The sequence below is a fragment of the Centroberyx gerrardi genome, chromosome 11 (assembly GCF_048128805.1).
Source record: "Centroberyx gerrardi isolate f3 chromosome 11, fCenGer3.hap1.cur.20231027, whole genome shotgun sequence".
In the NCBI taxonomy this organism is placed as follows: Eukaryota; Metazoa; Chordata; class Actinopteri; order Beryciformes; family Berycidae; genus Centroberyx; species Centroberyx gerrardi.
The window spans coordinates 23,810,260-23,830,934 of NC_136007.1; the positions used below are offsets into that span (position 1 = coordinate 23,810,260).

General features: G+C 44.3%; 1 protein-coding gene across 1 annotated transcript; it reads right to left on the minus strand.

Moving 5' to 3' along the window:
- Positions 1 to 6,890: 6,890 nt before the first annotated feature.
- Positions 6,891 to 17,111, minus strand: ripk4 (receptor-interacting serine-threonine kinase 4). The gene is made up of 8 exons (XM_071898325.2): positions 16,837 to 17,111; positions 13,694 to 13,985; positions 12,273 to 12,421; positions 11,688 to 11,737; positions 10,608 to 10,766; positions 10,204 to 10,310; positions 9,205 to 9,445; positions 6,891 to 8,764 (listed from the first exon to the last, which is right to left on the minus strand). The coding sequence occupies exons 1-8, from the start codon at positions 17,016 to 17,018 to the stop codon at positions 7,515 to 7,517; spliced, it is 2,430 nt and encodes an 809-aa protein (XP_071754426.2). The 5' UTR covers positions 17,019 to 17,111; the 3' UTR covers positions 6,891 to 7,514.
- Between the last annotated feature and the right edge of the window lie 3,564 nt (positions 17,112 to 20,675).

The window sequence follows — 20,675 nt, forward strand, 5'->3', positions numbered from 1 at the left end:
GAATGAGTTTGTTTATTTTTGGCAGCCCCCTGGCCTTGTATACAGTAGCCTATACTGCACCTTGCAATGCCTATGTGGTTATGGATATATTCTGTGAAAAGGACATTGGAAAATAAATTGTATTTTAATTTACCGCAGATTCGTCCTTAAATGTAATCTTTCACTTTTTGTATTACTCAAAGACTTGTTCGTCAAGAACGGTTTTATTTTGAAAGGCGTAACCGGAAGCGACATGTTCGTCAATAGCGGTTTTATTTTGAAGGCGGTAACCGGAACCATCTTGTTCGTCACAAGGCTGCAGACACACAGGCAACATTTTCTTTTTTGTAAATCACAATCTTCATTGTAGATAACGACATACGACACACAGGCAGCATACCAGTAGGCTATGACATCGACCGTAAAATACGTCATAGCTCACTGTTTTTAGCTTCACAAACACGTCTGGGTTGTCCTATGCCATAGGAATAATAACATGTAAATTGCTAAATTGAGTGACATTCATCTTTAACCTATCTCAAACTGACCTATAAATTGTCAGACAGGCTATAGGCCTAGATAAAACTTGCCTTCGCCCACTGCAATTAGGCTACAACTGCTGCTATACTCCTACTTCTGCTACTACTAAACTGCTACAACTCCTGCTACTGCTGCTGCTACTACTACTACTACTACTACTACTACTACTACAACTGCTGCTATAGCCTACTGCTGCTGCTACTACTAGTAGTACTACTGCTAATGCTACTGCTGCTGCTGCTAGGCTACTATTGCTACTAGCCTACTACAACTGCTGCTATACTACTACTGCTCCTTCTACCACTAAACTACTACTGCTACAACTACTGCTACTACTACTACACCTGCTACTGCTACTAATATTACTACTACTCATAATAATATAACTAGGCCATAAATAAATATGATTTGAAAATAAATGCCTTTATATAATCGACTGCACTGAGAATGATCGCCCATTGAGCACTGATTATCAGTCAGTGTTTTATTGAAAGGCCTTAGATAAATATTTGCTGCCACTGTCCAAGTTCTCCATCTCCCTGCTGGGAGCTGTTGTTTGAATGCTGTGCCCATTACCATCTTAGTGGCAGTTATGTAGACTACATCATCAGCTATCATGAGTCAATGATATTTATCCAGGCGCAGCCACCACACAGAGCTTATTTATCCAATTTATCCTGTGTGCTCAAGTACTCAATTATATTTCAGGAGACTGTTGTAGATGATACAATGTGGTATTTATTTCATGCCATTACAGGTTGCCAGCATTATGCAGTCAACACACCACACCTCCCCTTTGGCACACAAGAGCAACCATTCTTTTGTCTGAATGATTCTACCTCATTAAATCATAATTTTGGGTTATGACAGCCACTTGGGGCCACCCCTGCTAAAAAATGCTTGTGTGGTTCCGTAAATTGCTTTAAATGAAATAATCAATCCAATGATTCATGTTAGAAAAACATATGTTACTTGAAAGCCACAGGAAGTAAAACAATCATGAATTGGAAATCACCATCTCCTCCATAATTGTCCAGTTTTATGAAAAGAAAAAAAAGGAAAAAAAAATAGTATCTTGAAGCCTCTCTTATAATGTAAGCTTTTGACTGTGCTGGAATGTAATTCTCATTGATAATGCTTTCTATAAAGTTTATGTACATTTATATAAGTCTATATAAGTTTTTGAAAGAATCAGAGGAGACACCCTACAAAGAGGATGTAGGGCCATCTCCTGGCCAAACAACAGTAGTACATTTTTCACCCTACGGTCTTTTGTTTGTGTGTGGAATATGGAAAAATATGACCCATGAACAGTAATCACAGGACTAAAATAACTCAGGAGATCAGGAGATTTACATAATGGTATTCCTATGATCACGGACAGGCCAGCCTTGATTTGTAATAATGAACAAGTCTAATCACTTTCTATGGACATGTTTACAGAGGAAACTTAGGAAAATGTCTATGATGCCCTCATGACATCCCTCACTTGCATCACTCTTCATTTCCATTTAATGTATTTTTAAATATACTATTAAACAATTTAGGTTGCCTAATATAGTAGTAAGTATATGGCATAGTATAGTATAGTATAGTATAGTATAGTATAGTATAGTATGTACGTATGAATGCTACTAAGTATAAATAATGCCAATAGTAAGTATGAATAATTCCATTAGTAATTATTTGAACTGATTGTTGGCCAGGTAAACTGGTTATTTATTATTCTACACAGAAAGGTAATTATTTATAGAATAAATGATATACAAAATACCTTTCCCAACTTAATGAGCCTAACCTCTCTCTGCCTCTACAATTCATCATTAAGTTCCTTTCTGCGAGTACAAAATGGTGTATTCAGCCTCTACATAACCAGCCATAAATCTAACAATTCATCACTGCCTGAGTGCGCCCACATCCACGTCTTCGCCCCGAGGCTACATCCACAGGTTGCAGCTTGCCTCACGTCTTCAGAGGCGAGGTCTTAGATCTTGTTCGACTAGTTCTGTGAGGTTAAAATAAGGGGAGAGAAAAAAAAAAAAAGAAAAAAGACAGGGGAGAAAAACAGCCTGCAGCTCCCTATGATTATATGATCTCTGCTCTCTCAGCAACCAGTCAGCGAGTGTAGAACAGATGTTGTTAGTGTTGCTACCGCTGTTGCAGATAATCCGCCACTGAAATGACTGATTTGTAAAAAGTAGGTCTGTGTGTAGAGAGTCATTGCTCTATATGTGACTAACAAGGACAGTGTGGACAGAAAAAAACACCTCAACTCAATTTCATCACATTTTTACTCAGGGAATAGGGCTGACTCACCTTTTTAGGCTGTCATAAATTTTCATGAGCTGACTTTATAGTATACATAACGCTAAGTAAACTGTAAATTATTTGAGGATTGGGGCTTTGAAGGAATAAAGATTAAATCAATACTTTTCTGAAAATATACTTATATTTTTGTTTCCTTTAGTGGTGTGCCCGTGTGATGATCAACGACTGGAGGTCAGAGTTCACCCAGATTTTTATCTACCACTATATCACTGATGACAAGGGCCTTGAATCACTTCAGTGAATGGACCTGTGTTTAATGAGGGCTTTGAAGATGGTCTGTCAGAGCGGTGAGGTGTGACTCAGCCAGACTGAAAAGTCCCTATCGTCGGCACACAGGGGAGCAACCAGACAACCTGTCTGCCAAGAAGGAAGCCTTACAATCTGTGAGGCACTCACTGATCATTCCAGATAAACACCGGGCTCGCCAGAAAACCTGCCTGATAATGATTGATAAGACAAGAAACTGCAATAACAAGAAATCTATTTTTTTTCAGTAGCAATGCAGTATAGTAGCTGACTCAAATATTGCCCCAGGAATGCAATATATATGGAAGCAAAACTTGTTGGCACACACAAGCTTAGGTTCCCCATAGATAATACCATACAAGAGGTATCCCCACTGGTTTCTCCGTCTCTCTTTACTGCACATTTACTGCAGGTTTTTCAGTCCTCACTGGGTTCTGTAGATGTTGCTAGAATGCAGTTGCCACAGAAACAGAATTCCTGACCTGATTTGAATCAACGCGGCGATATTTTTAATTTTCAAACCAACTGCCCTGCCTCAACTTTTCCATGAAACAAAACCAACAAAGCCCTGGGTCAGAGCGTTCACCATGCACCACAGGGAAGTGCAACTTCAACTCCTGCCACACCATCCTTCAACACACAAGATATCACCCGCAGACTTCACCTCAGGTTAGTATACACTGGCATTACATTTCACAGAGCAAACTGAAACTCTGCCCATTGGATTAATCATATTAAACCTCCATCATTATTTCTCTCCAGTTCGTGACATGAACCGATGGTCCTCCTCGGCTGCACTGGGCTCTGCTGTCACACCGGGTCTTTACACCTGGCAGTGGCCCCAGGGAGCCTCTATGCCGTATTACACACATTCAAATTCGACTCATGCCTACCTCCCACCTCACCCTGGACCCAGCAATTACCCTCAACGGTTACCTTCAATACACCCTTGGCACTGGCCTGAGGGATACAGCATGACCCACCAGAACTGGCAGCTCTGGAACAGTGGCTACCATTACACAGGACAGCTGGTGGGTAGCAGGTCACATCACATCCTCTCAGCGAAACCACAGGCAAACCACAGCCTCATTCCTCAGGCTGGAGGTAGCACCCATCTGACTGCTGCTCCTCAGCATAGCGGAGGCGCTCTCGTGACTCTGGGCCCCAGGGTGGCACCCGTCGCCCGAGGCCCTCTGACCCAGGTGACCGGGCCAGACCGCCAGACGGTAGGGATGGACTTCATCCCGGAGGTCATGTCCCTGGAGGAAGCGATGAGGCTCTTCCACTGTGAGCCTGAGGCCGCAGAACAGGCTGAGATCAGGGCCCAGAGGCCTGGATCTGCTCCTGCCCAGGGAACAATAACATCTGAATGATAAAATAAAGCTGTATATACCTAAAAAACATATATGGTACACCTGGATTTTGCTCGTCAAGAGAGGGAGAGCAACCGCTAATTTTAAGTATTAACTGCATTCAAAGTAGCATTTAGATTTGCAAATACAAAAATGTTTATTTACTGTATCATTGTATTATTTCTCCTTAAACCATGTATCTCCTTGTATTATTTCTCCTTAAACCACTATGTTATTAAAAGGTTACTTAATGTTCACATAATGCACTCTGTTTCATCATTAAACCATTAGGAATAGAGCATATGCATAAGAGTGTTTTCATGACAGAGAGCTTCTTTGTTTACATATTATAACTCTGTAATTGTATTGTTTGTATTTTCAGTTAGGATGGCAGCTTGTTTTCTATGTTAAACCCAATTCATCAATAATGAAGTGAATGTACCCCAAACTGATGTGGTCATTTAAACCAAAATCTAATCTGATTGGTGCTTTAAATTGCATAGGAATGAAGGCACTGGGCTTGCTGCAGAAAACAAAGAGAGAATTGTAGCCCACAGGTACGCAGTGCAATAAGTGACTGTATATAAAGCAAAGTTAACCTGCCCATCTATCAAGCTTTACAACAGCCGTGACAACAGAGAGCTGAGATTGGGCAACAACAGCACATTATCTTCCCCATGACTGGAGCTGGGACGGATCACCAGGCAACAAGCGAGATAGTGCGCTCTGCACACAAACAGAGAGGCCTCAGATTACACACGTCCCACCAGTCATTTTGCGGGTCTCCGCAAACATGAGCTATAAAAACAGGACAATTACAAGCACCAACCACCAGCACTCAGAGGCCCGGTGTCTCGGGTTACGAAAAGACGAGCCCTTCAGGCGTCAGGGATGGCATGTTAGTTTAATGAGTGATGAGAACTTGAAGTGGTCTGAGGAATTAGCCAACAGGCTGGAATTGCAGGTAGAGCATCAGCCCCCCCCTCTCACACACCCATCATCCTGCACCCTGCGATCCCCCTCAGGGGCAGTTCCCATGGTCTGTGCCAATATGAGCGTGCTCTGTGGGGTCTGGGGCAGAGTCATAATAATAACACTACACACCAGGCTGCAGATGCAGACATGCCGCTTCTGCCTGACATCAAGGCTCATAATTCCTAAACACATGCAGCTGCAGTGGCAGGAACACACTCCCTCAGTGACGGCAGCGAGGCAGAGTCTGAAGAAAGGCACTTTCTCCAGCAGGCTAGGAGTAACCCGGGGCATGCTGCCTCAGAGAGAAAGTTTTGGAAAAAGTGCTTTTAGATATTTATTTCTGGGAACCTTTGAGAGGAGATGACTTTTCAGCTATTAAAAACAGCACAATGGCCCAGTAAAAATGCTTGTTTTTGGTGTCTAGTGTGAAAATGTGTCATTGTCAGTTATCATTTTCAGAAAAAGAACTAGCACTTGCAGTTATTGTGAGTCTGGCAATTACTGCAAGTCTTCATGTACTTGTTGATGAGTGCTTTGATTTAGTGTTTATTGCGTCGCTGGTGTATTATTGTGATGGTTGGTAAAAACTGTGGTCACTGGCATTTTTTTAATGATATAATTAAAATCTGTGGTAAAAGTGGGGGAACAACATATTGCAAGCCCTTGCAATATTTACATGGAACAGCCGATTATGAAAAAACTGAATCACAGAATCACAATTCCTTGGATGGACTGTTGGTTTAGGTAATGTAAAAAAAAAAAAAAGTACTTTAATAACACTGAATGTCAATTAAACAGAACCCCGCCACAGAAAAGAAGACTTCTTTTTCATCTGCAGATCATAAGCTTTGAGGATCTTTGTTTATTACCTCCGCCAAGGAGGTTATGTTTTCTGTGCCATTTGTTTGTTTGTTTGTTTGTCTGTTAGCAGGATTACGGAAAAAACTACTGGCCCGATTTTCATGAAACTTCGTGGAAGGGTGTTGCATGGGCCAAGGAAGAACCCATTACATTTTGGAGCGGATCCGGATCCGACTCATGAACAAGCAATAATAGCATGAACCTTGGCGGAGGTCTGCGCTCTCCGAGTGCCCTTCTAGTATATAAAAGTTACCATAGCTGACTGAGGAAAAAACAAACAAGTACACAAAACAATTTGATCATGAGGCAAAAGTCAAATGAATAAGCCATTGGCCATGTTTTTCTACTGTGATAAAACTTGCTGTTTTGGTTGTAGCCTATATGACCTCAAGTTCATTACAACCACCAATATAAACAAAAAACCAAAAAAATATATAGCCTATATTCAGGAAAGGATTCAAAATGTAGTTAGCATGGTTGTAGTGAAACTAGACACAGACTCTGATAGCTGAATATTTTATTGTGTTCCATTCCCTTTTTCTAGCTAGAATCTCAACCAGTTTGACTTCTTGGTTATGAATGTGAAAGAGGCAAAAAGTAAAAACAAAATTAAATCTTTCAAAATGTTTTATGGATGATGTAGCACTGATATGTAACAGGTAGAACACTGAAGGTCAAAGGTTATGGTGAATTTCATGGCTCTGATGATCTACAGCACTCACCTATGGCTTGTGCTTGTGACCAAATTTTGTGTTCTATTAAGTATAACTTACAGGCATACCAGCCGCAGTGTGCTGCAGAAAAGTAGAGGTCCCAATAGGTCATGGAAAAGTCTAATACAGCTCTGATAACAAAATGTGCTTGTTAAGTAAAAAAAAAACAAGGAAACAAAAGGAGTCTAAATTCAAACAGAACAGAGGATATTGTGCTCTATTTATACTTTCTATTTACAGTGTACATATTTACATCAAAGCTCTTCCAACCCTTATAAAATACCTACAGTGCTGAAAGGGCTTTTAGAGGTCCATAAAAACCACAGAATCATACCATCTGGTCATGAATGATTGCTGGCTGCTGTAATAGCACAATAAAAAATATTTACAAGAAGCTAAACAACAGCTGGTCTCTTAAGGTTGGAATAACCCCCTCCCCTCCCCTTCCAAGGCACCAATGGGACATTAAAAAGTACGTTGAGGACAGTCCTGTACAGCGTTAACAAAGTCTCTGCCGTCGTTAGCAGGGTGCCGAGGCGCACTGTGAGCCGCTACACTCCGGATAGTCGCTGGTGTCGCGCTCTGTCAGTTTGAGAATGACGACTTTCCTCTGGAGCTGCCGGGCCACCGGCGGCTTGGGCTCGTCGACAACCGGTTGCGCCGCGCTCTCGGTAACGGAGTCCTGGCAGTCCCGCGGCAGCAGCATGGTAATGATGTCTGTGTAGCCGCCCTGCACTGCCAGGTGTAAAGGACTGAGGCCCTGCTCGTCGGATAGAGCGCCGCCATCCGGGCAGTGAAGGAGGAGCTCTTTGAGGACTTCACAGTGTCCGCTCTCTGCCGCCAGGTGGCAGGGCGTACGCAGGGCTTGGGTGGTGCTGTAGGGGTCGGCCCCCTCTTCCATCAGCATCTTGACCGTGGGCAGGTGGCCCCGCTGGGAGGCCAGGTGGAGCGCGGTGAGGCCCTGGGCGTTCCGGGCCTGGATGTCCGCCCGGTGTTTGACCAAGAGACGGGAGGTGCTGGTGTGGCCCGTCTCGGCCGCCACGTGCAGCGGCGTGTTCGACCCGGCGGACGTCATGTGGACGTCGGCCCCCAGCTCGATCAGGATGCGCGCCACCCGGTACTGCCCCCTCTGGGAGGCCAGGTGCAGCGGCGTGCGCCCGTCTGTCGTCTGCCCGTCCACGTCGGCGCCGGCCTGCTTGACCAGCAGCTTGACAATGCCCAGATGCCCCTGCCAGGCGGCCAGGTGGAGCGCCGTCCAGTTGTCCTTGCCCTTGACTCGGACGTCGGCGCCGCGGCTCAGCAGCACCCGGACTACGTTCTCCTGGCCGTGCTGGCAGGAAACATGGGCCGGCGTGCGTCCCTGGCCGTCGGTCTCGTTGATGCCGGCGCCCCGGTCCAGCAGCAGGCGCGTGATGGCCTCGTCTCCGTTCTGGGCGGCCCAGTGCAAGGCCGTGTACTGGTCCTCGTCCTTGGCGTTGACGTAGGTGCTGCGGCGACCCAGCAGAAGTTCCACCAGGGGCTTCAGGTGCTTCTCCGTGGCCAGGTGGAGCGGTGTGGAGCCGCGGGCGTTGGCCAGGTTGGGGTTGGCGTTGTTCAGGAGGAGGAACTTGACGGCTTCCTCGCTGGCCAAGGTGACAGCGTGGTGGAGCAGGCTGCCTCCTCCCTCCAGGAGAAGGTCGACATCCTGAGGCTGGAGGATCTTCATCAGCTTAGCAATGTCCTTGGTCCTGATGGCCTCACACAGCTTCCGCTTCTGGACCTCGGCAGAGTCTAGACGTGGAGGAAAAGGACAGGCTTGAGGCATAAACCACAAGTAACCATCTATAAGATCTCTATAAGATATCCGTGTAGATTCATTTCAGTCATCCAGGTAGTAAGATGTCCAAAAAGAAAATAGAAACAAAATCCACTGGATGTAAAATGAAGAGTTGATGACGAACTGAAGAACTGAAGAAGCCTCTCGGATGAGTGGTGAAACGTCTTCAACTCTTCATTTTAAGTCCAGTGGATTTTTTTTTCTATTTCCTTTTTGGACATCTACAAGATAAGAAAACTACAGATATACACATCATTACATGGTATACCCCCTTTTTACAGTACAACGAAAGCCTTTAAGGATGGATTCCGTACACAGCGTAATCATGATCATGCAATATTTTCATGTTGACATCAATGATTATTCCAGTTGTAGATCTACAATCAGCTCTTACCACATGTGCTTTCCTTCTCAAAGGACAGAGTGATAGAGTCTTGGGAGGAGAAGGCTGAATCTACAGAGGAGATGCCAGACAGCCTCTTGCAAGTGTTTTCTTTGCTGTGGAAGCAATCCTCCTTCACACGGTCAAAGCTCCTGGAGATCCCAGAATCCACCTGGCTCAGCAGCTCTGACAGGCTGTAGTCTTTTTCTGGCAACATGGCCGACTTTGGCCTCACCGGTCTGTTGTCTTTAACCTGTAGAACACAAAGTTAGATAAGGATATTTTGGCAAGCTGTTCTTCGATATACATTCCATGACATTTAGCTGACACCATTATCCGGAGCCACTTACACTGAGTTGACATTGTATGAATGTTGACATTGTGATAAATCATTTCTGAACTCAAGTTTGATCCAGTCTAAATCACTTTAAACAACATATAGTTCAAAAACTGCTTATCCTCTTTCCCGGCAGACAGATAACACCTGTCATGTCTTATGAGTAAGACGTCTATCTGTTTCTAGTCACGTACAACAATCACCAAGGAAATGACAAAGCAAAGTACGAATGCCACTGGTCCACATTCTTCTTTTCTGATGCAACTGTTTGTCAGGATCAAACATTTACACAACATATGCCTTATAAAAACAAGAACACGACTAGGGCACCTTAGAGATAAGCAGTGGGGCCTCCCAAAATATCGTCTGGGTGCATAGTTATATAATAACACATTGGTTAAAAGGTATGAAGAGAAAGGCAGAGTCAAGTAAAGGAAGAAAAATAAGTGGGTAATCACTGCTGTTGAGTGAAAACCTTTATCACCCCATTTTTTTTCCACTTGATGGAAGTTCACATGGTCCGAAAGACTCATGTAACCCTTTCAAAACACATTCAAAAATGCATGGCTGCCTATTAGAAAACCAGAGCGCCCTTCTCAGTCCCTAAAGAGCCAACATTTTGGAGATACCAGGCTTTCAATCATGAGCAGCGACATGGTGTTGTCATGTTTTACCTGGTCTGTAGTGAGTCCATTACAGGGCGTGGGCTCCGTCTCTGGGGTTGGAGTCTTGGGCTCCTCTTGAGGTTTAGAGCAGAGCTCCTCAGCCTCAGATGTGATCTCTGTGGGGAAGAAAGGCCTGGGTCAGGTTTCAGTAATAGCAGGGATGTGATCAGGGAACACACAAAAAAGCAGGAAAACTGTACTCTCCCATTATACATGAATGGGAGAGTAAAACCCTCAATTTGTTAAAAGGCCGCTGCACAGATTGTTCAGTGTGTTAACCTCAGGGAGTCTGTTTAAAGCAATGGGATCACACACTACAAAGAAAATGCATTTCATGTTGATTTTCTTGATGTTTACATGCTGGAGAGAAGGCCTGAGGCTGGAATCATCATTGAGGTGCAGGTGCTACTTACCCTGGAAGCTGGGTCTGGCTTCAGGCGAGGTGGCCCAGCAGCGCTGCATGAGGCCCAGGAACCCTGTGCATGCCGACGGCCGGCAGCGCGGCACCGCTCCCATGTCGGGACGCACTCCTTTCACCACCTTCACCATGATCTGAAGGATGTTATTCTCTCCTAGGAGAAACGATGGAAGACTTTAGTCAGGTTTTACACATTCAACATTTGGTTTGGTTTCATATTCGATGCACACATGAATCCTGAATACCTCAGCTGATGAGGGCGCATGTTTCGAGGGCAAATACGAATGCCCTGAATTCTCTTCTTTGAACATGCCACAGCATATGACAACATAAACTTTAGTGTTGGGAGGCTCCATTGCCAATATTGACAGTCAATTAGGCCCTGTTTTATCACAATCTTCCTGTGTGCTCAGATAAGGGTGTATGTTGCTGTTGTTTCCCACGGGAGCCGAAGTGGAAAAGCTTTCAGACTTCCTTGGTCTGGGCCTCTTTGTATCTGGCTGTGGGATCAGCCAAGTCAATGATTCAGAGCAAACAGGTAGAGGCCTTAATCACAGCCACTCCAGCTCCTTTTGTAGCCATAATGCCCTTCACAAGGGGAGGAGGAAGATGGAAAAGGGATGGTAATGGGGCCTTTTCTCACTTTTTAATTATGTCTGGATCGACATAGGTGGTGCCAATGCCAACTTGGCTACCCTCATCTATAGACCGCTCTTCAAAAGGAGCCACATTCCTTTAACTGTGGTGCTACCTGATAGGCCTGGGAAAAATAACACTCCGCTTGCCAGTCTAACGCTATCCACCTGCTGCCCTGGAATTTACCAGGTAAACACACACACACTTGCACCTGCACACACACATAACTTAATATTGCCAACGTCTATTCAAGGCACATACAACCTGTAATTGATATATTTGTGTTATCTGTGATATCATCTGTGTCTAACAGTACATCTTAAGTGACATAATCTACAGTGTCGGACAAAGATTTATTGCTGGAAATGACTTCTCATCAGCATAAAAGAAAATCCCCGCTGCCTGCATGCATACTTTCCATCTACAGTACATGTCTCACCTTGGTAGGGTTTCTTCTGCGTGAGAATTCCCCAGATGACAATGGAGAAGCTGGAATAAAAGGAAAGTGAAAGATATCAGTACGAGGCACACAAACTACGATTATTGCATTTTTCATTTAACACAAGAGAGGCCAAGCCACACCGGCTTTTTTAACTTTTAGAACTCAAATATCTCAGCTTTCATATATAATATATAATAATAATGTAAAAACTCCTCCATGACTTTTTCTAGACCCACTTACTGTACAAACCAGCGTTGTTAGTTTCAAAATCATGCATGGGAAGAGTAGTTCTAACTACATTTACCCCTTTCATTTGACGGTTTGCTGGATTTCTCTTACACACCCAAGGCCTTTATAGTGTTAAACAAAAATAACTAATTCGCAAATCCATTTTCCAGGCACAATATATCACTCCATTTCCATCTCTTTCATTTGAATAAATATCGTGACTCACATGACTAAGTGCACAACAGAGCACACAAAGGCAGGCAAGAGTCAGACAGGCAGCAAACACCTCTCCGAAAACAAACACACCCACGTTCACACATGCACGCTTGCAGGCGGACTGGTTTGGAAGCTGACCTGTAGACGTCGTGCTTGGTGTCGGACACCCTGTCCTTCTCGATGATGCTCTCGGGCGGCAGGTAGGCGATGGTGCCGCAGAAGCCGTCTCTGCTGATGTCGTCGGCCCTCGACAGGCCGTTCCACCGGGCCAGGCCAAAATCTGATATCTGGGACGAGGGGAGAGATTAGATAAGAACCTGGACAGCAGTAACTTTTCCCATAAGCGCGGTGACAAAGATGACTAACTTTGCCCAGTTGTGCGAGTAGCAGCTAAGCCCTCATAATGTGCACTCAGTGGTATGATGAGGGCAACCCAGCCATGTCCTGGCCTGTAGGAGAGGAGAGGCCCTCTGCATTTGTGCACACCCACACTCCTGCATGTACGTACATAGACATGCAGAGAGAGGGAGAGTTAATCGGAGCTGTATAAATCCTGTCAGGACAGGCCCGGGTGAGGTGTTTACATCCAGGTATTAAACTAGAGAGATGACAGTTCCCACCCATCGCTCTTCTTACAGTTTAGCTATTTAGAGGTTGGATGGAGGCTAAGAGACACCTGTCTGCCCAGAGCATATACATGGCTGTCATTTCAAAATGGATGAAAGCGGATGACAAACTACCTCACGGCTTAAATTCCTTCTGAACTAACCCGAAAACCGTGAGCCTAAGCAGAGGAGGCTGTGGCGTGACTTCATGTCAAATCATTGTTTCAACAGTAAAAATACATTATTACACTTCATTAGAGTTCCATTAATACAATTTATGATCCTTCTCCAAATGAATGCTATTTGAGCCATGTCAAGTGGCTGTCAGTTTGCTGATTGGGAAAAGGACATGAATAAGCTTTTCCAGGTATGAGTAAGCTGTTTTTTTTTCCCCTACTCAAATGGCATGAATTTCTTTACATGTTGTTACTGCCATAGGGAAACCTCAGATTCCAGTTTTTTTAATGAGACATTTCTTGGCAATTCATAATGTGGAGGACATTGTGTGCCTTGCCTTTTTAAAAAAAAAAATATATCTAAACTGTGACTCAGCAAAATTGATTGATTGAGACCAAGGAAAAGGATAGTGGAAAGTCATTTAAAATCAAAGTATGATGGCATGACTATGGCTCACACACCCACACAGCCACCTGAATATATAACCACTGTGATACCTCAACTTTTTTTTACTTTGGCTTGCTCCTGAAGTCTGAAATCATTTGGCAGATATAGCCACGCTGTGCTATGGCTTCCATTTTGGACATGTTAACATTTGCCTCACAGCATGAATCAATAGTCATGGCTGCATCTCAATCAACAGAGTTTTCCGTCTGCTCTGCCTGTCCCCACATCACTTTCTGCTGTCTCTAGCTTTCATGTTTGCAACCCGATGGCGGTAGAAAAGGACCCATGGAGAGGTGACAAGCATGCCACTCTGTATTAAAACACTCTTACCTTAACATGATAGTGTGCATCCAGCAGGATGTTGGCAGGCTTCAGGTCCAGGTGGAGCAGCGGTGGGCTCATGCAGTGCAGGAAGTTCATCCCCACCGCCGTCTCGTGGATGATGCGGAAGCGCAGCTCCCAGGGCAGCGGCTCGGTGGCCAGCAGGGTCTCCAAGGAGCCCGTCTCCATGTACTCCATCACCAGGCCCTGGGGATCCCCGCAGATCCCGTACACAGGCAGAATGTAGCGGAACTTGGCCGCCTCCATCTTCTTCGCCTCCTCTAGCAGCTCCGCACGCTCCCTGTGATGGAGACAAATGGTGGGTGAAATGCATCTGAGTCAGGCGCTGCTGCTGGGGTGACTGGGCAACTTTGAGAACTGCATACAAACAGCGGGTGAAATGAGATTAAACATTTTACATAAGACATTTAGGTGTTCCTTCTTTCCAAACCAACCCCTCCACATCTGTTAGTTCACAGAAAGTTCAAGATGCTCTGCCTTCTCGCAAAATATTAACCTACTGGTTTTGAGGCCATGCTGTTGTTTGCTGAGCTGTAATATTTGGCATAATTTTTGCCCTAACCCAAATTCCAACACATTACACATCATCCTTAATGAGCACCCGGCTATGCAAAATGTTTGCTAGCGTTAACCTTACAGGCAGTAAATGTGTGACCTCTGCAGACATGAATAATTCATTGGCCGATGTTTGTCTAAATATGCGGGCCTTGCTCTTAACTGCCAGCGCTCTTATAGCCAAGCGAGGCCTTAATGGCATTCCAGCCGGGCCTGGAATGCACCAGGAGAGTGCAGGAGGCCTGAACAGATCTCTTGTTCTCAGGCCTGTTGCTCAACCTTTGCACAGTTCTCTTTATCAGTCTGCTAGTCCTGCATGCTGACGTGCCTCAAGCAGAGCTGTGAGGGTCACACATGACCTCAGCGGTGAGATCTCAAGGAAAGGTTGTTTTGAAAACGCAACCTTTTGATGAGGGCATATGAGGGCAAGATAAATCAGCGATGACTGCAATCGTAAGCATGTCCTTCAAGGGCAGAATTCAGTCTACTGGACTGGAAATGATGCGTTGTCCACCAGGGATGAAAACAAGCTAGACGCACCAATTTTAGATGCATAACACTGCAGTGATGTAAATGAGTCCCTCATGTGCATCATGTACCAGATTACATATCTTTAGGAGGGAAGACATATTAGTCCTTCTAGATTCAATGCAACCTAATGAGGCACATGTCAAGAAATCTAACAGACATAAATAATCAAAACATTTGGATATAGGAGAATGGGTAGGCACTTGTTCGCTAAACCCCCTGCTTAACCCAAAGCGCTCCTCAGCAGCTCTTCAGAACCAAACAATGTCCCTCCTTTAACAGAGAGGCCCGGTAAGACCGGTTTTACAGCTTCTCTCATTGTCTCTGCCACACAGCAGCAGCCTGCAACCCGGGCAGACAAAGGTGGCTTTGAGTCCCGGTGGTTGATGTATGTGTGGGTCCATGTGTAGGTTTGCAGCCAAATTACAGTTTATGTACTTTGCAGATGTTTGGAGACGATAACATCTTTGGTTCAGGTTCAGCGGATGCTATGAGTCGCCCCACAGGTTAGGTTAGGATGCCATGCCTCTGTTAGGGCAACGCTGAAAAGTCTGTTTTTATCAGCCATTTTTGTTTATGAATGTTTTGGTGATGGGAGCTGGAGGAGGGGTATGATGTCAAACATTCACAAGGAATGGCATCAAGGATGGTCAGTAGGAGCAATCAAAATTAAGCCAGTTGAGTCTGTCTTAATTGCAAGACTACCACCCACCCCCTCCCACACACACACACACACACACACACACACACACACACACACACACACACACACACACACACACACACACACACACACACATCCCACTCAATTCTGCAAAAGGCTCTCAAATGACAAAAGGGTCAATGCAGATAAAGTGCTTTACAGTGTATGTCCACAAAATACAGCCTTCTTAGTCAATAATCTAATCATTTAGTCACCTGTTGGACAAAATGAGAATCATCAACTCATCAGACGATGGGATCATCTGACTACAATTTGGAATAAACAAAAACAAAACAAAAAAGCGGAAATTGAAATGATCCGATGAGGTAAGAAGTGTTATTCCTCTCTGAACTTCCTCATGAGCCCGGTGTGTACACACAGCCGAGGACGATGGAAACTTCCATGCTGGGGAGGGTTGAGGGTTGAGGCCCGCTGTACTGCTGAGGCAGGTTCTCCACTTGTTGACATACATGCCACATGATACAGGTCACCCGCAAAGCAGGACAGCTGACACACACACACACAGTTCCCATAATTCCAACATAGCCGTTTTACTCCGTTTTGTGAAATACAGGCAGGACCAAAATATGATTCATACCCATGCAAAATATTACAGCATTCCAGAGTGCTGTGTAATGTCTAGCGGTGCCTGCGGAAAAAGACCCGCTTGCTCCTTCATTTAAATGGTTATTTATTCAAATCAGCCCCGCCCGGGGGGCATGCGCATGATAATTTCACTGTGGATTGGAGAAAGCTGCTTTGAACCTCTCTTGTTTGGGTCTGTTTTGGAATGTAATTTAACAGTTGTGGCCCTAAGCAATGTGGATTTACTCCTTGCACTGGGGGCACAAATGGGCATCTCAGTCCTCCCTACAACAGAAGTGAACACTGAAAAACTGCTGAGATATCCAGAAGTAGTGTGTTGTTTTGCTGCTGAGGGAACTTTACAGCTGCACTGGGCGCTCAGACTGTAATGAGTGAGTCACACATTCTCTGGTATTCACCTTTCAAGAACTCAGCGGATGACTTTTCACCCCACAGCCTTTACCAGCACCGTCATGCTCTAAACTTTTGTCTGTCTACTGTTTGACCATAAATGTAAATGATAAACCTGAGAGAGAAGAGCTGGATGAGAATGGATCACTGTATACACCACTTATAAAACACCAAATACAGAAGTACTGAGGTGTTTGAACTATGCCCGACCTTCTCAGTGAGTTCACATGTAAATCTGAATTATCTATCATATCTATCATATAGCCATTCTATACAAGCCATTCTACATATATAAACACAAGACATAATCTCCATGGCTGAGCTGCAGATCAACAGCTGGAACACTTACTTGTCATCTACATGAAGGCAGGGAGGGCACTTGATAGCCAGCCATGTTTTCCACTGTACATGCCGGACTTTGTATACTTGTCCAAAGCCACCTGAGCCTATCTTTTCCCAGCTGCCAAACTCAGAGGAATCAAAGGTCCTCAATAGCCCCATATTCCCATGGGGAGAGTCCGGGACGTCCATATCCGTGTTGGGGGGGAAAAACCCTTCAGCAGGCTCAAACTCCTCTTCTCTACTCGTCTCCCACACACAAATCTCTGGAAGTGAACGCACACACCAACCTGCCGAACTGTGAGCTCTTCCTTGTTTTTCCCTCTTGCCTAACTCGGTGTGGCCCCTCCCTCTCTTCAGGTGAAAAGAGGGGATGGGCTTGATGCCGTGACATCACTTCCTGGGTTTGCCACACAGGGAAGAGACATGCCAGACTACAAGGTGCTTGACTGAGTGCTCCTCTGTGTGCTTTTAAACTATCTTCTCCAGAAGCCCCCCAGTCCCGAGGTTTCTCACATTTCCCCCATGAATAAGAGAGTGTAATCTTTGTAATGAGGCTGAATTCAAGAACCCAGGAATGTGTCATTGCATAAACACACCTTTGTCCCACTGTGGACCATTATCCAGCTAAAGCCCCCTAAGGAAGGAACGGGGAATATACCTTAACAATGGGTGGGTTATGTGATATTGGCCAGATGGACGGGCTTGGGAATGTGTGGATTCATCTCCTTAGCACAAACCCATTCATCAGGAGGGGATCATCAGCAGCTGGTGATTGTCATAACCGTGAAATATGTCAGTGACTTGGCAGAACTGGTGCATCCAACACACAAGTTGGAACAAAAGCTGCGTGGAGAGAGAGGGGATCTTTTGCTCAAAAGGATTTAGACTCGCAAACCCCCTCTTGACATTTGGCTCCATCAGCACTAAATCAAACAATGTGGATCGCTGCCATGCATCTCAGATGAATGAAATCTTCTAATTTGCAGAGCTCAGGTTGCACAGGCAGGTCAGAGGTCAGAGGTCAGATACAGAGCAGCAGCCTGGAGCTGGTTTGGATTCAGTGTCTTGCCCAAGGACACTTCAGCAGGGTGGATGCTTGCTGACAAGGGGGTTTGAACCTCGGTCCTATAGTGGAAGAGTGTATTAAATTCCACCAATTTTATATGTATAAAATGAGGATGTAGTGGAGGGTAAACCCACCTAAACTCAGGTTACTTTAGGCTGGCATAAGTCTTTATGAGGTAAATTCATAGTTTGCATCTTACTAAGTAGTATCAAACCTATCCCCCTCTTTTAGGGGAAAAAACACCACTTAATGCTTTTCTGAAGTCATAGTTTACCTACCTTTTTATTTTTAGCACTACATTACCAGCACAATAATAACATGATCTGCGAATGTTCCCCTACTCCACCCAGCTCTCCAGATTTAATCAAGAAACTGGAGGGACGTGTCATCAAGGAGGCTGTCGAAACAGTAATGAGATCTTATTGGTCCGTGAGGAACCACACTTCACTCTGTGCTACTGGTTTTCATCACCAGAGCCCAGATCGGTGTTTAGTCCCCCGAGGCTACCGGTCCACACAGGCTCGTCGCATTAGCATTAACAGCAGTGTAAGCTGTAGGTTGGTGGGCGGTGTGTGAACAAGGGCCCTTTGAGGTGAGAGTCCACACCTCATGCAAAGTGCAAATGTATTCACACATGCATATCAGCCCGAGCCCTTCCTCTGGGGGCGACGTCACACCTCTTGATCATTAGAATGAAAGAGGAGCTTTCATCTGCGGGTTCATTAAAACCAGCTCTATTCATCTGTTGCACTACTGTCAGATGATTAAAAAAAAAAAAAAAATCAGGACAGTCCACAGAAAAATGTTATTTGGGCTTTGTTTAAATTCAAATGAGGTTTATTGGTATGAAACTGTTTGATATGAATATGTGACAAACAAACTTGGCAATAAAGAAGAGTAGCAACAATGAGCTAAATGAGCAATAGTCAATGACAGTCAGTTAATCATCTTATATACTAATCAACACAACAGGTCGTGTGTCTTGTGTCTTCAGAGTCAGTTGTCCCTCTTGTCTCAGCTTGTGACAGGATGTTACATAACTGGCAGCTAGTATTGCACACATACCATTTCCTGCAAGTACACACTATAATTCCTTATTTGTGGGAAGGTTCAGAGCTATACTTTTGGGGGGATTTGGGGGAAATAGGTTGCTCTGATGTTTTTGTAATTTGTATAATTATGAGGGAAGTGTATTGCAGTCAAGGCTGTTTTTACTGTCAGGATCAATTTTGTCATGAATCTCTTCACTTTAGGGTTGTTGTCAGGTAGTCTGTCACTGCCTACTGTCTCTTCAGAGTGAAATATATTTCTCATTTGTTTTGGGATTTTGTTCTTCTCCTCACTTACCTCTCGGCATTTAAGAGTTTTATAATAGCAGGAGTAGGAGCTGCTGGTGCTTCAGTAATTATAGAATTTGGTGGTTTGTTTCTGGATATTGTACTTCAAAATGGATTTACAGGAGTCTGCATGCAGGGTCTCAACTGGATGTTTGTCCCAACTTAGGAAATATTGTTTTGTTTCAAATAACCTTCAAATAACCCAAATTTGGTTAGATGGGGTCTTTGCTGAGAAGAACTGTTTGTTCTTTGATCTTTTAGAGTATTTGCTGGACTTAGCAGCAAGCCAAATGGAAAAGCCAGCCAAATAATTCTAATAATGATAATGATATGAATTATTAATGACAGTATTTTTTATCCTACATGCTGCCGGACTTTATCGCCATCTACTGGAATTTTCAAAACAGCATCCATAGGCAGTAGGGGGTTTGGTTAAATTCATGTAGCTCTGTGATGAGACTTTAATACACAAACAGCTTCAAAGCCATGCAAGTGAGACAGAAACTAGTCCTGACTAAAGCATAATCAATGCTTTCATCAAAGGCCTGAAACAAGCTCAGTGAACTGCCCAGATACAGAGGCATCTAAATTGGAAAGATCACAAAAATACTTGAATATGACTAGATGAGAAAATGCCTTTCAAAACAAATGTAGATAAAGGTGAGAGGCGGGTCAAAAAGATGAGAAATCAACTTGGTTCCATCGAGATAATCTTGGTTTCATCTTGTTTCACACGTCACACAAGTCAGGTTTCAGTTTGTGACAGTAAAAAGAAAAGTGGTTCCTGTTAGTTCTCAAAGCCTTGGAAACAGCTGGTGGACTGGCTGTTGCTGACAACAAAAATCAGACAGCATTGCATGTTGTTTATTCATATGAATCATTTCCACATTACCACATTATTACCTTGCTTGTATCTTATAGTTTGTCTGAGTTAGGTCAAACATTTTACATACTGCACAACCGAGATGAAAGCCAAGACATGCCTGAGCTGAACCTTCTCATTCCCATGTGTAAATGACCTCTTCACTGTTGGTGCACTTGTTTCTCAGTCAGAAAATGTCACATTTATTTGTATTGTTCTGTGTGTGTGAAGCAAACTGTTCATATCTTTTCTCTCTAGAGGTCAAAGTTGGGTTACAACACCTGTCCCTGTTCTCTGCCATTATACAAACACTTTGACAGCTGTGTTTGAACATAACCAACATTAAACAATAATTGTAGAGCAGGCAGGTGTGAAGGCCACAGAAAAGGCCTCTAAAGCGCCGTGTGCTCATGCTCAGGGTTTATGATTAAATGTCACATCCTGTTCCACATTATCTATCATACCGCTGCTGATGCTGAGATATTTATTTTTTCCCACTGCAAAGTGGCAGGCAGGTCAAACCTGTTCCTGCAATAAGAGACATGTTTTAACGGCTTGGTATTAATGTGGTTTGTCATAAA

Bases quoted from the DNA above. Each gene is read 5' to 3' on its own strand.
- ripk4 (XM_071898325.2), bottom strand. From the start codon at position 17,018: ATGGACGTCCCGGACTCTCCCCATGGGAATATGGGGCTATTGAGGACC. The intron at 10,767-11,687 runs GTGAGACATGTA...CGTTTCTCCTAG, and splicing joins GCAGAAGAAACCCTACCAAG to GAGAGAATAACATCCTTCAG. The intron at 9,446-10,203 runs GTAAAACATGAC...TGTGTTCTACAG, and splicing joins ATGGACTCACTACAGACCAG to GTTAAAGACAACAGACCGGT.